Below are 16,300 nucleotides of genomic sequence, written 5' to 3' on the forward strand. Positions count from 1 at the left end.
ATTTTGCCTGTCACTTTCTTAAGCCTAGACAAGAAATGAAACAGTAAGTCAAGTCCTGATTTGTAACATTTGTCAATTTCAGAGGTATAAATGCTTACATTGAAAACTGAGGAATCAGCTTTTGTGAGCTGGCTTGATCTAGTTCCATTACACCCCAACTTTGAGAAAGGGAATAGAAATACTTTCAGCTTTCTCTGTATTAGTTTTCTCTGCACAAGTACCTAGTACATACCTGGTACATAGTAAATGTTAATAAATGTTTACTATTTGACAAATCTATTGATTGACTTCATTCCTATCTCTTATTCTATAAATGTTAGCTGCTGTATCTATATGTTCCAATGTTTCCTGAAAATTCAAAGGTATTTGTTAGAGTTAAGACCCCAGGTCATTTCAAGTTTTCTTCCTACCTCCTAATAAGCATCCTTTCAGGGTCCTGCCAGACAGTATCTTCATTGGATCAAAAGAGAGCAGAGATCCTATTGGTGATGCTCCAATAAGAACACAGACACCATAACTCAGGTTGCAGGATTCCAGAGCTGCAACCTAGGGGTTACAATACAATCGTGAGTCCTCCAGTCACTTTTTCTGGTTGACATAGGGTTTCACGGTGAAGTTCACTACCATGAAAACCAGTAGAATTAATGCCTAGTTTAAGCATAGGTCATATGAGTTAGAGTGGATTATAAACTTACATATGTGGCTACTTCCTGACTTAAAACACTTTCTCTTTGTGACCATAGATAACATACCGTGGTCTCAATAGTCCCAATAGCTTCAAAGGAAAAGTCAGCACCATAGCCAGTCATTTCCACCACCACCTGCTGGATGGGCTTCTTGAATTGTCGAGGATTAAGGCAATCAGTGACCCCAAGAGCTTTTGCTCTAGCCAGCTTCCCTTCATTAATGTCAATGCCAATGATCCTGGCAGCACCAGCTGCTCTGCACCCCAGAACAACTGCAGAGCCAACACCTCCAAGCCCAAAGACAACACAGGTGGAACCAGGGGTAACCTGCACATGAAAGACACAAATTCCTAGTGAGACTTCAGTGCCGAATGAACCCGCATTATCAAAACAGAAGAAACATTCTTCACAGTCTGCCTGAGTCTTTACAAGGCTACTTGCCTGACTGTTTTGGTTGGCTCAGCCATGTCTGAGTATAGATTAGGGAAAGCCTCATTCACTGAATTGCCCATCAATACGTGCTCACCTGTGCTGTATTAACAGCAGCTCCATAGCCTGTGGGGAGTCCACAGGATATTACGCAGACATTTTCCAGGGGTGCAGCATCATTAATTTTTACTACTGATATCTCATGCATCACAGTGTATTCAGTAAATGTGCTTGTTCCAAAAATATTATACAGTTTCCTCCCTCTGCATGTAAATCTGGAGGTACCATCAAGCATCAATCCAACAGGAGAAAAGATACTAGTCCATGGAGACAGAAAGACAGAGATCCACACAAAGAGACATGAGATCCATCAGCCATGGGTAAATATGGAAGCAGAATTAGTGGTAAGGAAGGGACTTACTCTTCCTTCAGGCAACAGTTACCCTTGGCATGTAAGCAGGAGTCACATTTTCGGCATTGAGGGACAGCAATCATTAAGACTTTATCTCCTAAGGGAGGAAAACAGAAGAAATGATTGTCAATATGGATGGAGAGAAAAGTTGAGTAGAATCAGAATGAAATGTGGAGATAATTCAGCAAGTTTATACTTTGGATTTTCTAAAATTAACTCACTAAGCTGGAATGAAAGCTTGTCACATAAGTAATATTAACAATGCAAACATTTTTCTTTTTCCAGAAAGAAGCAATTTTCCTCTTGACCTGAGCCATGCCAATGACTATATCAGTGTAAGAGAAGTTGTTGCCTTTATGGATATCAATTCTCTGGTATTTTAAGCCTTGCAAAACCTCTCCATGCTCAAGAATGACTACAATATCTGTGTCTTACACTCCCTGGAAAAATTTTCGAGCTAGGAGCTAATGGCTTTGAGTAACCTCTTTTCTGCTACTTGATAATAGACTTAAAAAAACCCCTATATCTAACAGATCATTATTATTTTATACAATCCTCTTTTTTGTTCTTATTTGATTAACATATTTGTATTTATTGATATTGTTAAATTTTGAATAAAAAAGATTTAAAAGTTCAAAAATTGAGGTGATCTTCTTGTAACCCCTCTACTTGCTCCCTTGACCTCATTCAGTCCTGTGTTCTCTGATTGCTTTCTTTAAAATCACTCCTAGACCCTCACTTTCTAATCTCTGGTTTTTTTCTCATCAGCTGACTTGTTTCCTACTAAACATGGCTAGATCTCCCCCGTCTTTAACAAGCCATTACATGACTCTACCATCTCCTCAAACCATCCTTTTTATCTTTGCCTCCCTTTCACAAGCTCAAAAGTTGCTTACATACTTTGGTCTCCATTTCCTCTCCCTGTCACTCCTTTTCCAACTTCTTCCAATTCGACTCCAAAACTCATTACTCAGCTCAACATGCCTTCCCCTGAATTGCTCCCTTACTAGCCAAATCTAATGGTGTGTTCTTAACCCTCATCTTTCTTGACTTGTCTGCAGCATTTAATGCTACTGACCCATGTCTCTTTCTGAATTATGTATTTTCTCTTCTCTTGAGAAAGAGAAAAATCATGCTTAGAGCTGATGGGTTGGGAAACGCCTGGTGGTGCCTTCTAGTGAGAGACCAACTGAGCAGTCTGAGCTCTCATACCAGTGGAAGATTATACACACACACACACATACACACACATATGCACACACATGCATACACACATATAAACATAGGCACAAACATTTAGAACACATATATTTATGTATAAATACACGATATGTATGTACACACATATGCACAATATACAAAAATACATATACAAACCCTTATACACACACACACACATACTTAGATATCTATACTTGTACTCATATAAAGACATATACATTGGTATACATCTATGCAAGACCGTGCTGTACTTGTTTCTCCTCTGTTTCTCAGGGGGTGGATAAAGTCTTCCTTCATAGGTCCAAAGATTTATAATGTAAAAGAGGATTTGGCAATCTAATAATCTTCTAAGACTCTTCCAGATCTGAATCTTATTATCTATTTATACATGTGTTAATCTACTCCAAAATCTCTTTCCTTTTTGTAGAGAATGTGATAATTTTTTGTAGAGGGGTGGAAAGGAATTTTTGACAGCATACCCCATTTTGTGCTCCATCCTCACCTGGTTTCACACTGCTCACACCTTCTCCAATGCTTTCTACGACTCCAGCTCCTTCATGTCCCAAAATTGCAGGTAAAAGTGTCTTGAGTTTTCCTTCTAGAATGTGATTATCTGAACCACAGATCCCTGAAGATATAACCTGCATGACAATTAAATGATGTTAAACACAGCAGAATATTTTCTTCCTATAATATCAGAGGTTCATGGTGCTTAGTGTACTCTCATGGAATATACTTAGAAAATGCTGTTACGACAGAAGTTCAAAGTTTCTCACATATAATCTTCTTTCTTTTTCTTTATATATCAGAATGTTTGTTTGTAAAATTGGGGGGTCAGGGGCAGATAGGTAGTCCACTTATCCTCAGGTGGTTGTTTTCCACTTTGATTCAGGTATGAACAAGGCAGGCTTGGAAAGTAAGTGGTTCTAAAGAGAACAATTCAACATATTCTGTTCGGGTTCTGCTGAATTTCCTGTATTTTCTCCCTCTCATTTGTTGACACTCTTAGCTTGATCAGATGGATCTGACTTAATGCAAATTACAGCTGATAAAACAAGTTACACACTCCACTGTAACACTGTTGATGTTGTTCAGTCATGTCTGACTCTTTGTGATCCCATTTGGGGTTTTCTTGGCAAAGATATTGAAGTGGTTCACCATTTCCTTCTTGAGTTTGTTTTATAGATGAGAAAATTGAGGCAAACAGGGTTAAGTGACTTGCTCAGGGTAACATTGGTAGTAAGTGTCTGTGTTGGATTTTAATCCAAGTTTTCCTGACTCTGGGTCTGGTGCTCTATCTGGTTTACTCTCTAGTTGCCCTGCCTGACCTCGTACTAGGTGCTTCATAAATGCTTGTTGAATGACCAAAAGTACAAGGTAGTGCTTAAAAGTATGGGACTCTATCAATATGCTTATCTTTTATAGTCAGTCAGAGAGCGCAATTGGGACCAAACAGAAGGAGTCTAAGTTCTATTTCATAGGAAATTCCTTCAAATACCTGAAATTAGCTCTCCTCCAATGTCCCCTAAATCTTTTCTTCTCCAGGCTAAATATCCCCAATACATTCTGCTGATGCTCACATGACATGAACTCAAGGACTTGCACAATGCTGATTCTTCTCCCCTGATTCTGCTTAAGTTATCAGAGTGCCATTTCTGAAGTAAGGCACCCACAACTGAACATAGTACTCCAAACATGATCAGACCAGGGCAGAGTACTCTCACTTTATTTCATGATCATAGACACTCTGCCTCTCTTCTTGTAGCCTGCGTTTGAATGAGACTTTTCAGTTACCATATCGCATTGTTTGAATCATATTAAGCTTGAGGTCCACTGGAACCCCCAGATTTTTTTCAGACAAAGTGCTTTACGGCTTTATTTCCTGTATCTCATACTTCTGAAATTAGTTTTTTGAACTCAGTTGTAATACTTTACATTTATACCTAAATTAAAAAAAAATTGGATTGAAGCTCAGTGTTCTAACTTATCAAGATGTTTTAGTATCCTCATCCTGTTATTCAGTGTGTTATTTATAACTCCTAATACTGTGTCACCTGAAAATCTGATAAGTATGCTACTTATGCCTTCATTCAAATCATTGCTCAAAATGCTTAAATAGTTCAGATACCTGGGGCATTCCAAGAGAGACCTCCTTCTAGGCTGATACTAATCTGTTATGGCTTCTATAATGGGAATATAAATGACTTTCCAAGGAATTGAGCTATAAATGGGAGGAATGATGTAAGACAATATGTAGTGGGATTAATAGCAAGAAGTAAGGGTTTTTAAGGGATAAATTGGGACATGTTTGTTAGTAGTGGTTGGGGACAGAGACTGATGTTTAGTTAAAGAAGAAAGATGACAGAGGGTCAAACTGCTGGAAAAGATGGGGCGCAATGGGGTTAAGGGCAAATATATAGAAGTTTGACTTGGTAAGAGAAGGGATGAAGATGAAGGAGGACATAGTGGGAGAAGACATCTGAGTGTTGTTAGATGAAAAGGAAGGGAGAAGAAAGAACTTTTGGTCAATGCTCTGAATTTTTTGGTGGAATAGGAGACAAATGTTTGAGGGGATAAGAACTGGTTTGGAATAGTCACTGTGGTGGGTAGAATGAATTATTTAGGAAGGACTGCCTTAATGAAATGAGAGCTCAGTTGAGATCAGCTAGCATAGATTTGTGGTGGACCCAGTGAGACGTTTAATCATTTCTACAGTACCATGAATAGAAATTGACTAAAGAACAGTGGACATAATCCAAGACTGGGTCTTGGCAAAGTTAGTGGAGGATTTATGGGAAGAGACAGACAAGATTTCATAGGACAAGAACACACTGATGGATTGTTATCTATATTTTGTCAAAATACTTTGGAAATACCGTGTTTTCCAGAGATAAGGCTTAACAAGTCAGCTATGGCCTGAGCTTGGCATAACGATAATCCTTCATGCTCAGGATGACATCACCCTCTGGTAAAGTATATTGCTTGGACCAGCACTAAGTGTTCACTGAGAGATTTAGCTCCTCCTGTTTCCTAGGGTCATCTGTCACATGTTCACAATCACTGAGAGGTACTGTACTCCTGTTCCCATCACAGACCTCTGGTTATGTACATGGCAAGGTGGTCATGACCCTGAAAACAATGACTATTACCATGGGACCGAAGAATGCATATATTGTCCCAAGAAATGCCAACCAGGAGAACTCTCTCAAGATGTAAAAATGATTTTATTGGGGGTTAACCCATTCCATGTATATAAGTGACCCTAGTTTGGCAGCCTGAAGCCTTCCTTCTTAGGAGGGGTGGCTTCCACATGTCATTTTTTCATTCTGAAATTAATTAAACTTGTGTTTGTGTCCTGATTCTCCTGTCTGTAGCCTGCTCTATTTGTCTGGCTGTGGCCACTCATAGCTTAGAAGCTGGATCTGATCCAGGTGACATTAATTGGTGTCAGAAGTGGAATTTGACATTGAACACGGTTAAATGGACCTTCCAGTGGGGTTGGACTAGGTGCCCCTGGAGATTTATTTCTCTGAAGTTTGACCTTCCTCATCTGGGGAGTCCACTGTCCTTTCCTCCTCAAATCTTCTAGCTCATTCTTAATTCAACTTGTCTTTTTATTGTAAGGAATGTTCCAGAGCCCTTTATGTGATCTGGATTACTGTAACAAGTCCTATTTGCCCACAGATTGCCTAACTTTTTGCGTGTGACTTTGTTTTTTTTAAATTATAAAACATTACAAATTTGTTTTCTTCACATATCACTTTTATTTGCATAAGAATTTCTGACACGTTTGGTTTTGTGTGCATGTGGAGCTGATTGAAATTAACAGTGTGCTGGTGCTGCAAACCTTTTTTCTTTTTTCTGTATACCTCACAGTTTAAGTTCTTTTTTATTTACACATCCAGCTATATACTGTGCTTCTCTCTCTCTTTTTTTCATTTGTCTCTATCTTGTCTGTTTCTGTGTCTTTGTAAAATGCAGAATGTCTATGTCCGCCTTATTCTCTGAGCAATATTCTGTTACCTTGAAAGATTTAAAAATGCAGCCAGCAAGAAAAACTTCTAAGAGCTTTAGTTAGAGAGAACAGTGGGAAAGACTGATTAACTTTACTAACTCTAACTTTAGGCTTCACGTGGGATATTGTTAGGTTCTGTGAAAAGAGGAAAAGCTGTCAAGGCATTTTTTTTCCTGTGGTTTCAACACTGGCCTTGTTGGGACCACAGAAATAAAGTTAGATAATTAAAGTTATGTAACTGCTAAAAAACATCTTAGCAAATTCTGGAGGTTTTCAAATTAATCATTAAGGAGTCTGGAAACTAATTATTTTTTGATTGCAGGAGAAGACTTGAGACTTTGGGTTAATTCTGTGAATTCACCTCCTTCTTAAATATCTTTGTAAATTTTGAGGTACCTCACTGTAGAATTTATTTTAAGGAAAAATGATTAAATTTATATGTTTTTAAGAAAGTTTTTAAAAGCAATTGGCAAGATTAATAATTTCACTGATCCAGAGCAGAGAAGGTAAGTTGGCAGAAATCCAAGGAAACAGTCTGAAAAAAATAGGTATATAGGAACCTCTTGTTAACCCTTTCTTAACTTCCTATTTTGTCCCTGTGTCTACTTCTGCACCATTAGGAAAGGAAAATATGGTCCCCTTTAAGAAAAGGGTAGGGTACTGAAAAAGGAGAAAACACCCAAGAAGGTGTTGTGGGACCCTCCCCACATGCCTGCTCACTTGGCATGTCCCTCTATCCTCCTCTCAGTCATGAATTGTGGAGATTACTACCATTAAGGCCCATGTTCCTCTGTTAACCCCTCTCATCTCAAATCAGATTAAGAAAAGAGAACGCTGGAGAATTGTAGAGAAACTTGAATTAAGTTCTGCTCCAGCTGGTGGAAGGGGGAGAGCAGTATCCACAGTGAGGCCCCACATACCCTGTTCCAGGAGTTCCCCAATCCCAGTCACTGCAGCTGTATGTGTGGTGGGTGTCTGGCCTCGCAGCCAGTATTCACTGAACCCTACCATCAGGAACTACCACCAAAGGGAAGTTTCTAGCACCAGCTACTCCAGTCCCTAGTCAGTGCCCTCTGTAGACCCCTCCCAAACATAATCACAGTCTACAAGCCAGGGCCAATCCTCAGAAGGTCGCATCTAGCTGCTGCCTGGGAGAGTCCTGGTACCCCTGGACCACCTAGTGTGGCAGTCTGAGGTGAGGAGCCAGCTAATCTCTTCCCTTGGTAAGCCCAGCTTTCTCTGTTTCAGTTGCAGAAATGTATTAGCTATGCAATTTATGGCAAGCTATTTTATCTTTGTTTGACCTTGTTAACTGATTTGTAAAGAAAAAAATAATAATGATTGTTGTGAAATCAAAATGATGTAATATTGTAAAGTGCTTAATACAATGACTGGCATATGCTAAGCACTACATTATTGTTATTTCTCTAATTTAACATAATTGTTCCATACATGATAACATTTAAGTGTTTTCCAAAAAGCAAGGTAATAAGATTAATACTTTTCATATGTGATAATTTGAAAATGCAATTGATGTCATCTGAAATTTGTTGTTTGTGTTATTATAATATTTCTAAATTCATACTGTGAATTTTGAGAGAACACTGTAAAAAAGAAATGCTGTTAGACACAGCAATTTTTAAAAATCTGAGTGCTGTTACATATGAATTGGACTTTTAGAAGGATGTGATAAAAATTTGATGAAAATGGTTAAATATTTAATGAGGCATATTTAGCTATAGACAGGCAATAATGATAATAATTATAATATTTACTGTAATAGCAGATTTTCATTCAAAAATCTTGGCTATTATGAAAGTATATAATGTGGTTTAAAGATTTATCTTCAACAAATTGTTGGTGAGTCAGCTATTAGGTATTTGCTATATGACTGAAGTCTCAGAATATGGATAGCTTTAATTCATAAGTAAAGGATTAATGAAATGTTAGCTATTAGGGAAACATCAGGAAAGATATTCAAGCTCTAAGTTGAAGTTTGTAAAGTTTTCCTATTTAATGTTAAAATTCTAATGTAAAAATTGCTATTAATGTAAAAATTTAATGTAAAAATCATAAATTTACTGTTGTTTTGACCTTTGATTACTAAGCTAGTCGTCTAAATTGTCATAAAACCAGTAGTAGATCATGACATGTGCAGCAGTCTAAGGACTGCTTAAAGGTGAGTGTTTGTGTCTGGGAAAGGTTGTGGGGATGATTTAGGATACAGCCTAAGTAAGATATTCCTGACTCCATTTCCCCATTGGCCTATTTCCTTTCTGGAGAAGGAAAATTCCCCATCTGGCTGATCCTGAACCTTGCCTTTAACATTCTTTGACTACATGATTGGTTGTTATATATGACTCTTGCCTGTAATCAAACAGAAGTAAGGAATTTTTTCCCAACAGAGCTAAGGGAATTTTCCTCTCTGTTATAATTATGTCCCTCTTTTTACTTTCATAGCAAATTTTTATAATAAAGAAGTTTTGTAAGTATAATACTAAATCTTTATATAACAGATTGATACCAGAATGTCTCTAAATCACTATAATAGGATGCAAGTATGAACACCTTACAATTTTAACCTACATTTATGGTCAAATTATAATATAGGAATGATATCCTGCACAGGAGAAATCTTTAGAAGAAGTAATGACAAAGATATAATGTAAAAAAGTTTTCTAATGAAATGCAACGGCAAATTTTGAAAAAGAAAGCAAGATTAGATTGTTGTCTCTAAAGAACTATATAGGAGAGGATTCTGGGAAGATGGCTAAGTAGGTCAGAAAATTCTCAGTGCTCAAGATTTCCCCCAACAAAAGAGATAAAATGGCACCTAAGGGTGAACAGAGCAGTGAAAATAGATAAATAAGAGAAGGGGTAGAATAGGGGTCCTTCTGGGACAATTGGAGATGATCTGAAGAAAAATCCCAGTATAGTTTTTCCCTGTGAAGAGTAAACACCTCTAGGCTTCAGGCTGCTTAAACAGCAAGCAGCAAATCCTTGTGTTAGCTGTGTTGGGAGACTACCTAGTCCCCAGCCCTAGGGAACTTTTACTCCCAGAACAGGAAAAGGAGTTGTGCATCTGATCCAGGGAAGACTGAGGGAACCTCTGTTGACAAAGAATGCCAGACCCAGCTATGCTGCAGAGACTTGACTTGGGGTAAGAAGAAACCAGCATAGGTCTGGAGACTGCAGAAGCAGTGGAGTGGGGACCCCAATAGCTCTGGGTACTTACAGGAGGCTGGAGGTCTTTGTTAAGGTTCTAAGCCAGAGAGGAAACTAAAGGAGGATCTGAGGACAGAGGTGTCATCCTCCAAACTTCAGTACTAGAGGTGATTACAGAAATTTAGCCTACTGCAAGAAAAATGCACAGGCAAAGGAGAAATATTTCAACCATAGGGAATTATTATGGCATTGGAGTAAATCAAGCTTCATCTTCAGAAGAGAGTACTGAAGTAAAGAAATCCTTTTCTGACCCAAAGAGTAATATCAAATGGTCATCTGCCCTCCCAAAAAGCATAGAACTTAAAAAAGGCTTTAAAAATCAAACGAGAGAGATTGAGGAATAGTTTTTAAAAAAGGACAATCAAGGAAAACAAGATTATGAAAAGAAAGTCAGCCAATTAGAAAAGATCTAGAATCTTAATGAATAAAATCACTCCTTGAAAATCAGAATTGGGCAAGGGGAAGCCAGTGAAGTTATAAGAGATCAAGAAATAACAAAACAAAACATAAAAAATGGAAAAAATAGAAGAGAATGTGAAACATCTCTTAAGAAAAACAATTGACCTGGAGAATGGATCAATTAGAGAAAAGAAGAACAATCAGATTGTCTGAAAGCTGTGATGAAAAAAAAATCTTGATACAATAATGCAAAAAATGATTAAAGAAAATAGTCCTGAAGCCTTCTAACAGGAAGGGGAAAGAAAAATAGAAAAAATCCATTGATCACCACCTGAAAGAGATCATAAGAGGAAAAACCATAGAAATACTATAGTCAATTTTCAAAACCCCTAGCTTAAGGAGAAAATATGATGAGCAACAAGAAAAAAATTTAAATATAGTGATGCCACAATTAGAATCACACAAGACCTAAGAGGGGCAACTTTAAAAGACTGCAGATCTTGGAATGCTATATACCACATTTCAAAAGAACTGGAGTTCCAGTTAAAATATCATATCAAGCTAACTTCAGAATAATCCTGAATGAGAAAAAAAGAAATTTAATGAATTGTCAGACTTTCAGGACTTTGTAAAAAATAAACAACAAACCTGAACTTAATAGAAGATTTGACATACAAGACCCAAGAGAAACATAAGGTACATACAAAATACAAATTACAAGGGTCTCAATAAGGACAGACTGTTTACCTTTTATGTATATAAAATGTAAAACATACGTCCAAGATTGTTACAAATAATTGTGTAGGAGAGTGGAGTCAAGATGGAGGAGTAGAAGGGTAGACCTGCTCTAGCTCTCCCCCCATAGTCCATAAAATACCTATAAAAATGACTCTGAACAAATTCTAGAGCAGCAGAAGCTACAAATTGACAAAGTGAAACATTTCCAGCCCAAAGAAGCCTGGAAAGTCTATCACACTGGGCTCAGAGTGGAGCACAGCCCAGCCTGGGCCACATGGCATGGACAGGATTAAAGCAAGCTTTATGTCATGGAATCATGGGTAGAAGCTGTGTTTCCCAGATTTCTCAACCAACAAATGCCAAAAACAGCTTCAAAGGTCAGTAAGAAAGCTCTTTCATCTGGGTGAGAGGGGAGCGTGGTCTGGTTCCAGCTCTAGCCCCAGGCAGCATTCACTTTTGGAGCCCTCTGCCTAAAGACTCTGGGGGAATCAAGCAGGTGATCTGGATCTCAGCTTTGAGTAGTGGTCTTGGGGTGAGGGGGAGTGCTGGTTGGCATGGTGGAACTGGACATGGCTGTGGAGAGGGAATGCTACTCACAGTTCCAGGGCAGAAAAGAGTGCTTGTCGTTGCTCACAGATCAGAGTGCAGACCAGGAGAGCAGTAAGCTCTTCTCCCTTGATTGTGCCATCTTAGAGGAACTGATAACTTACAGGTTCCTAGAGTATACCCTCCACTTGACAAAAGATTCAAAAATCAAGTGACTGGCTGGGAAAATGCCCCAAAAAAGGGAAAATAAGAATATAGAAGGTGAACAGGTATTTTCTCCCATTCTTTTGAATGAGGAGGAACAAAGCATATCATCAGAGGAAGACATCAAGTCAAGGTTTCTACATCTAAAATCTCCAAAAAAATCCCCCATGCAATGGTCTTAGGCCATGGAAGAGCTCAAAAAGGATTCTGAAAATCAAGTAAAAGTGGTAGAGGAAGAATTAGGAAGAGAAATGAGAGCAATGTAAGAAAATCATGAAAAGTGAGTCAAGAACTTGCTAAAGGAGACCCAAAGAAATGCTGAAGAAAATAACACTTAAAAATAGACTAACCCAGCCAAGATGGTGGAGTGATTGGCAGTTGCTATCTCCCTCCACTTTTTGACCTTAAAGAACTCAAAGAATATCTCCCCAGGAAAAATCCTGGAACAGTGGGAGCAGCAGAAGGGGTAAATACTCTCTTAGCCTGTGAGGCTAGGAAAATTGCTAAGAAGGGTCCCTCTTGCTGTGACTGAAGGGAACCAGTGCAGGACTGGAGCTGTCCCAGACAGCTCCACCTCAACAACCGAGGAGAAGCTCCTGAGCCTCAGGGGGGGTGAAGCCCACAACTACCAACACCAGGACCCTAGGCGTGCCTCAGCACAGCCAGGGCAATCAGGAAGACACTAGTGCAGATGGGATCACCAAACACTGAGCTTTCCTATGCTCTGGTTCAGCAGAGAAGACTTTCTATGGCCAGACCACCCCTCCCTCACATTCAACATAGCTAGCTCCAGGATAACTCAGGTAACTCTGGGGAAACTCAAAAAGACTTCACTTGGCCTCTGCTTTCCAACACCAGCCAGCTCAGCACAAAGTAAGCTGTTGCATTTTAACTCCTGGCTGAAAGAATCAGAGGCCACAACATATAAAGCTTCAAGTTTTAGGCACAAAAACAGTGCGACAGAGCCCCCTGTGCCCCAGATACAGAGATCTACTTTAAAAGCCAGGAAAAGGGTGATCATCATGAGTAAGAGGCAAAGCAGAAAATAAAAGACAATAGAATCTTTTTATGGGGGCAAGGACCAAAACACAAATACCAAAGAAGTCAGTACTGAGACTGTATTCCCATCTGAAACTTCAGAAGGCAATATGAACTGCTCTGAAGCACAAAGAGCAGTCTTGGAAGAGCTCAGGAAGGATTTAAAAAGCCAAATTAGAGAAATAGAAGAAAAACAGACCAATGATTTTAAAAATATGAAAAAAAGAAATCACAGAAGAATTTAAAAGGACAATTGGACAAATGGAAAAGGAAGTACAAAACCTAACTGGAGAAAATTATTCCTTAAAAGGAACGTTTGGACAGATGGAAAAAGAGATGCAAAAGTTAACTGAAGAAAACAATTTGATAAAAATTAGAATCAAGCAAGTAGAAGCTAATGACTCTATGAGACATCAAGAATCAGTCCAACAGAATCTAAAGAATGAAAAGATAGAAGAAAATGTAAAATATCTAATTGGAAAACTAGCTGACCTAGAAAATAGATCCAGAGAGAAAATCTAAGGATTATTGGTCTACCAGAAAGCCATGAGAAAAAAAGAGCCTGGACAATGTCCTCCAGGAAGTCACCAATAAAAATTGCCCAGAAGTCCTAGATTCAGAGGGCAAAACATTCATCAAAGGAATCTACCATTCACTTCCTGAAAGGGATCCCAAACTAAGGATACCAAGGAATATCATTGCCAAATTCTGGAACTATCAAGTGAAGGAGAAAATATTGCAGGTGACCAGAAAGAAATAATTCAAATATTGAGGAACTACAGTCACAATCACACAGGACCTTGCAATTTCTACATTAAAAGACCAGAGGGATTGGAATACAATATTCCATAAGGCACAGGAGTTGGGACTACAACCAAGCATCAATTGGCCAGCAAAGTTGAGCATAATACTTCAGGCAAGGAAATGGACATTCAATGAAATAAGGGATTTCCAGACCTTCCTGATGAAAAGGCCAGAGCTTGATAGAAAATCCAATTTTCAAACGCAGGTCTCAAGAGAAGCATAAAAAGGCAAATGGGGAAAAAAAACCAAACTTGTTATTCAATATGGGCAAACTGCTTACATCCCTATAAGGGAAGATGATACTTGTTGATCTTGAGAATTGTATATTTATTATGATATATAAAAGAGATATACATAGATGGAGAGAGAGGTATAAAGTAAATGATGTTATGATAAAAATGTGATTTAAGAGTATGAAGAGACTGTAATGGGAGATGTGAAAAGGAGGAGTCAGGAAAAGGTAAATTAAATCACAGGAAGAGGCACAAAAATATATTATAGTAGAGGGAAAGAGGGGAGGGAGATGAGCATTATTTGAGGTTTACTTTCATCTGATTTGGTTCTCAGTGGTACATGGCACATATAAAAAAACTGATCATGTACTAGGTCATAAAAACCTCATAATCCAGTGCAGAAAGGTAGATATAGTCAATGCATCCTTCTCAGATCATAATGCAGTAAAAATTATATGTAATCAAAGGCCATGGAAATATAAACCAAAAATTAATTGGAAACTAAATAATCTAATCCTAAAGCATGAGTTAAACAACAAATTATAGAAACAATCAACAACTTCATTCAAGAGAATGACAATAATGAGACAACCTACCAAATCTTATGGGATACTGAAAAAGCAGTTCTTAGGGGAAGCTTTATATCTTTGAATACTTACATGAATAAAATTGAGAAAGAGGAGATCAATGAATTGAGCATGCAGCTAAAAAGCTAGAAAAAGAACAAATTGAAAATCCTCAAGTAAATACTCAATTAGAAACACTGAAAGCCAAAGGAGAGATTAATAAAATTGAAATTAAGAAAACTATTGAACTAATAAATAAAACTAAGAGTTGGTTTTATGAAGAAACCAATAAAATTAATAAATATTTGGTCAGTTTTATTAAAAAAAGAAATATGAAAACCAAATTATTGATATCAAAAATGAAAAGGGTGAACTAACCCTCTAAGGAGGAGGAAATTGAAACAATAATTAGAAGTTACTTTGCTTAACTGTATGCCTGTAAATTTGAAAACCTAAATGGGATGGATGATTATTTTAAAAAATATAAATTGCCCATATTAACAAAAGAGGAAGTTAAATACTTAAATAACCCCATCTCAGAAAAAGAACTTGAACAAGCCATCAATGAACTCCCTAGGAGAAAATCTCCAGGGCCAGATGGATTTACAAGTGAATTCTATCAAACATTTAAAGAAAGTTAATTCCAATACTATATAGACTATTTGGGAAAATTGAGGAAGAAGGAGTCTTATCAAATTCTTTTTATGATACAAATATGGTCCTGATACCTAAATCAGGAAGAATCAAAACAGAGAAAGAAAATTATTGATCAATTTCTCTAATGAAAATAGATGTAAAAATTTAAAATAAGTTATTAGCAAGAAGAATACAGCAACTTATCATGAGAATAATACATTATGATCAGGTAGGATTTATGCCAGGAATGCAGGACTGGTTCAATATTAGGAAAACTATTAGCATTATTGATCATTTCAGCAACAAAACTAACAGAAACCACGTGATTATCTCATTAGATGCAGAAAAAGCTTTTGAAAAAATACAACACCCATTCCTATTGAAAACAGTCGAAAGCATAGCAACTAATAGAAATTTCCAGAAAATAATAAATAGTATCTACCTAAAACCATCAGCAAACATTGTATCTAATGAGGATAAGCTAGATGCATTTCCAATAAGATCAGGGGTGAAACAAAAGTGTCCATTATTACCACTGTTATTCAATATGGTACTAGAAACGCTAGTGTAACAATAAGAGAAGAAAAAGAAATTGAAGGAATTAGAATAGGCAAAGAAGAAACTAAGTTATCGCTCTTTGCACATGATATACTTAGAGAATCCCAGAGAATCAAGTAAAAAACTATTTGAAATAATAAACAACTTTGGCAAAGATGCAGGTTACAAAATAAACCCAGATAAATCATCTACATTTCTATATATTACTAAAAAAAACCCAACAGCAGGAGAAGAAAGAGAAATCCCAAACTGAAAATTAAGGGGCTGCCTATCAATTGGGGAATAGCTGGACAAGTTGTGGTATATGAATATAATGGAATACTGTTGTGCTATAAGTAATTATGAGTAGGAAGACTTCAGAGAGGCCTGGAAAGACTTATATGAACTGATGCTGAGTGAAAGGAGCAGGACCAGGAGAATTTTGTACACAGCAACAACCACAGTGTGTGAGGAATTTTTCTGATAGATGTCATACTTCATCAAAATGCATGCATTTAAGAAATTTCCCATGGACTCTTGAGGCAAAACATCTTCCACATCCAGAGAAAGAGCTGTGGAATTCGATCACAGAATGAAGCAGATCATTTTCT

General features: G+C 37.5%; 1 protein-coding gene across 1 annotated transcript in view; it reads right to left on the bottom strand.

The window, feature by feature from the left end:
• Positions 1-16,300, bottom strand: part of LOC140513161 (alcohol dehydrogenase 1-like) — a 33,305-nt gene that overhangs the window by 6,179 nt on the left and 10,826 nt on the right. Inside the window, exons 4-8 of the mRNA XM_072622557.1 lie at positions 3,251-3,389; positions 1,537-1,624; positions 1,213-1,432; positions 753-1,013; positions 411-546 (exon numbers count right to left, since the gene is read on the bottom strand). Coding sequence (XP_072478658.1) covers positions 411-546; positions 753-1,013; positions 1,213-1,432; positions 1,537-1,624; positions 3,251-3,389 — 844 coding nt within the window. The remainder of the gene's footprint in view (positions 1-410; positions 547-752; positions 1,014-1,212; positions 1,433-1,536; positions 1,625-3,250; positions 3,390-16,300) is intronic.

The sequence above is a fragment of the Notamacropus eugenii genome, chromosome 7, assembly GCF_028372415.1.
Source record: "Notamacropus eugenii isolate mMacEug1 chromosome 7, mMacEug1.pri_v2, whole genome shotgun sequence".
Lineage (NCBI taxonomy): Eukaryota > Metazoa > Chordata > Mammalia > Diprotodontia > Macropodidae > Notamacropus > Notamacropus eugenii.